Genomic DNA, 3,936 nt, shown 5'->3' on the forward strand with positions numbered 1-3,936 from the left:
CTAGACGTATGGATCCCAGCTTTCCAATGGAAACAAATGGAAGCCTTTGCTCCCGCCCTTCTGCAAGGCCCCACACTGCTCACACCAGCCCCCTCTCTCTGTCTCTGGCTCTCATTCACCGTCACTCACTCTCATTTTCACTGGTCCCTTTTAGCCTCAGTGAAATCGGACACACTGATTAAATGTGCTGCATTCAGATCCTACTCAGTAAGCGCCTTCCTTCCTCTGCCACCAAGTGGCACTGGCCCGACCGCTTGCATAGCGCACTGTAGATGGATGGTGCAGGTCCAGAGTCCAAATTCTTCCCATCGGTGTTGTGGATAACAGCCTTACTACTGCCGCCAGCACACGGCACTGCTGCTTTAGCTCAAGCATGCTGAGCTGCAGACTCTTGCGTTCCAAACCCACCGAGACGGTAACTACATTTCCACAGAGGCCAACAGGTACTAATACAAGGTGCCCAGGAAGAGGGGTGCTCCATAGCTCACAAAGGGCAAACTTGAGGCCTATGCGACCCTCATGGAGCCCGGTCCTTTTTTATCTGTCACTGAACAGTTCCCCTCAAATGGGACACACTCAGCCCCGCCTGTTTGCCTGCCCTCAAGTGACTCCCATTTGGTTCCCCCTTTGCAGTCATGGCCCAACCACGGGAGAAGAAAAGACCAGGAGTGGGTGGAGCTGTTCAGGGAGGGACTGTCTGCTGAAACAGGCCCATGTTTGGCCAGTCACTCACGAGCCAGCAGCAGCAAAGGAAGGCCCCTGACGCCATGGCAACCTTGACATCGGAGAAGTTGAGCCCCCCACCCCAAAGCTGAACGTGACCGAAGTCCGGCGAGTGCTTGGCTGAGCGCTCAGGCCCAGGCCTGGATTCATCTTTTGTGGGCCCTGGTGCCCTGACCGTGACCCTGTCCCCTGTTTTGACCCAAAGTCCTGCCGCTGCTCCTCCCGGAGGCTGCGTCCACTGCTAGCACAGGATGTGAGGGGCAGAGAGCAATGACTGGGGGCAGAAAGGAAGGGGCAGAGCATAGAAAGGAGGGAGGAGTCAAGAAGGGTGGGACCATGGTCCCAGCCCCAGAGCCGTTCTGAGCATGCGCCTGGAACCCGTGATGCCATTGCCAATCCGGTGCTGCTCGTGGCTCAGCAGCGGCAAAAGATCTCCCTTGGCACAATGGTAACTCCAATTCCAGGTCAGCCAAACCCCTAGGTAAGTTTGGCCAATGACTCTGAAGCTCACATAGACCCAAGCCCTCGGCACCAGCTCCAAGCCCTGTCGCATGCTGGCATCTAAGCAAGGCCCACGGCCTTCTCGGGAGCACAGGGAACGACAGAAGATGCCGACTCCAGCAAAAGTGCAGGATCTCTTGCTCCAGCAGAGCCTGGGACAAGGAAAGCTCCGTGGGGGAAGCAGAGGGGTGGTCCCATCCAGGGAGTCATGATGTCAGTTCCTCAGCCTTGTCCCCACTGGCCGCCTCCGGCACGCTGCCCCCTTCCTCACAATGAGTCAAGCAACCGAGATGGCACTTGGCCGTGATGGCGCTGAGTTGGTGCCTCAGGCCAGCCAGGCATTTGGCAAAGGCCTGTTGGACAGCACTGGAGGAGAAATAGAAGACGATGGGGTCCAAGGAGGCATTGAGGGTGGTGAGGAGAAGAGCGTAAACCCTCCAGGGGGGGCTGTCATGCTGTACAAAGCCCACCACATGGGACACATTGTAGGGGGCAAAACTGACTATGAAGTTGACCAAGGTGGCCACAGCTAGTCCCACGGCGCGCTGCTTCTTCTGGACTGGGATGTTGGGCAAGGCCATCAAGATGCGGACGAAGTTGATGTAGCAGAAGACGGTGACAATGAAGGGGACACAGAAGAGGACGATGAATACCTCCAGCCGGACAGGGAGGAGGACCCGGAGCTGCGTATCAGTGAAATTTTCATAGCAGTAGAATATCTGAGGAGATGACGTGGTCCCGCAAGAGAAACCTGAGTCTTCTTTATACTGGACAATGAAGGTGATGGTGCAGTGGCTGCAGGCCACAACCCAAAAAAACACGGAGACAGCGGTGGCATAGGCTTGTGAGCGCCGGAGCTTATATGTGATGGGAAAGGCCACCCCCAAGTAGCGCTCAACACTGATGGCCATGAGGAAGAGGGAGCTGATGTAGATGCTACCGAAGTAGATGAAGCTGGTGAGTGGGCAGAGAAACTTAGGCAAGGGCCACTGCATGCCGGATGCGGCCTCCACCATCTTGAAGGGGAGGAAGATGAGGAGCAAGATGTCGGAGATAGTGAGGTTGAGCAGAAGGATGTCGATAGGGGTGGGTTTGTGGCGGACCTTCACCAGGAGAGCGTAGAAGGCCAGGAGGTTGGATGGGAGGCCAATCACGAAGGTGAAAATATAGATGGTGAGTACCACGGGGATGGAAATGTTCAAATTCATCTTCTTGGCTCCTACAAAAGGAACGGGCTTGTCAGCTGCTGCAGGAACACAGGAGTCCAATCCCCCCAGCTCCAAACCACTTCATCCCTCTCTGGTCCTCAGTATCCCAAAGCAACACCTAGAAATCTGTACTCCCCAATGTCACATCTCATAGAAAACCTGCCAAGTCAGAGAGCCTATAGAAGGTGATCTTTGGAAACCCATCATGCATCAGTAGCGGGCATAAAGGGATAAGATTTTGCTGTCTGTGCGTAACTGCCACTGTGTGGATTTGAACCTGTGACCTCTGGAGTTCAGTATAGGAGCTTCTACCCTCTGAGCTAGAAACCAGCTAGTGCTGAGCCCCTGCTATAGAGGTCTCTTAGTGTTATCTGCTGCTGTCGTCTAAGTGCCATGGCATGGGGCAGTGAACCACACTAGAGCTACGTCTAGATTGCATCCTTTTTTCGGAAAAGGGATGCAAATTAGACGTATCGCAATTGCTAATGAAGTGGGGATTTAAATCTCCCCCGCTTCATTAGCATAAAAATGGCTGCCATTTATTTTTTTTTTCAGCACAGAGCTTTGCCGGAGAAAAGCGACCATCTAGACGCTTTTAAGAGGGATAAGGGATCTTTCGGAAAAGGCTTTATTTTCCAAAAGATCCGCATCTAGACTGGCGCTTTTTTCCGGCAAAGCTCCGAGCCGAAAAAAAGCGGCAGCCATTTTTATGCTAATGAAGCGGGGGAGATTTAAATCCCCGCTTCATTAGCAATTGCGATACGTCTAATTTGCATCCCTTTTCCGAAAAAAGGATGCAATCTAGACGTAGCCTAGGTGTGTGGGTTACATATGGAATCAGTTGTAAGTCTGAGAGTCCTTCGTACAGCCACATCAGTGTTCACCGGCCAGTCACCCGAGGGGAGTTGAGGCCCGCCCATGGGAGTAGAGGTGGCAGGCGGAGTCCCATGCCCTTTACAGCACCGCTGGAGCACCACGTGGCACTGAGGACTGGCTGTCCCACCCCCATTCCATTTGCCCAAAGTCCTGCCCCTTCCAGAAGCCACAAACACACCTTGCCCAAGGGCCTGGTAAGTCTGTTTGCCCCACTGAGAATTAGCAACAACCAAGGGATGCACAAGTCAAGGACAGGTGCCCAAGCACCACACAAGTATGGGTTCGTGGATCCCCTTGGCTCAGCAAAACCCTCCTGGACTGGACGTGTCTGGGCAAGTGTCTCCTAAGCACACGGACTAAGGACATAACATAAGGGACAGAGGCCACATGGCTTGGCTTTTCCCCCTCCCCCACCTGCGCTGCAAGCAACAAGGATGCTGAGGAGAGAACTACAACAGAGGACGCAAGGGAGAAACCTGTTTGCTGTGACCTGTAACACCCAGAGGGGGGAGAATGCTGCTAGATCTAAATATGGCCTGGTGTCTTCGAGGCTGAAGATTTAAAGTGTGCACATCCTCTTCTTTGGTAATTGTCTCGGATTTTTATGCCGATCACTTAAGATCACGGA

At 53.7% G+C, this 3,936-nt stretch overlaps 1 protein-coding gene across 1 annotated transcript; it reads right to left on the reverse strand.

The window, feature by feature from the left end:
* Window positions 1–986: 986 nt before the first annotated feature.
* Window positions 987–2,441, reverse strand: LOC142819596 (free fatty acid receptor 2-like). The gene has a single exon (XM_075907755.1). It carries the CDS (start codon window positions 2,430–2,432, stop codon window positions 1,431–1,433), a length of 1,002 nt encoding a protein of 333 aa, XP_075763870.1. The 5' UTR covers window positions 2,433–2,441; the 3' UTR covers window positions 987–1,430.
* Window positions 2,442–3,936: the final 1,495 nt, after the last annotated feature.

The sequence above is a fragment of the Pelodiscus sinensis genome, chromosome 24 (genome assembly GCF_049634645.1).
Source record: "Pelodiscus sinensis isolate JC-2024 chromosome 24, ASM4963464v1, whole genome shotgun sequence".
In the NCBI taxonomy this organism is placed as follows: domain Eukaryota; kingdom Metazoa; phylum Chordata; order Testudines; family Trionychidae; genus Pelodiscus; species Pelodiscus sinensis.

Excerpts from the sequence above, each read along its gene's own strand:
- LOC142819596 (XM_075907755.1), bottom strand. The coding sequence starts at position 2,432 with ATGAATTTGAACATTTCCATCCCCGTGGTACTCACCATCTATATTTTC.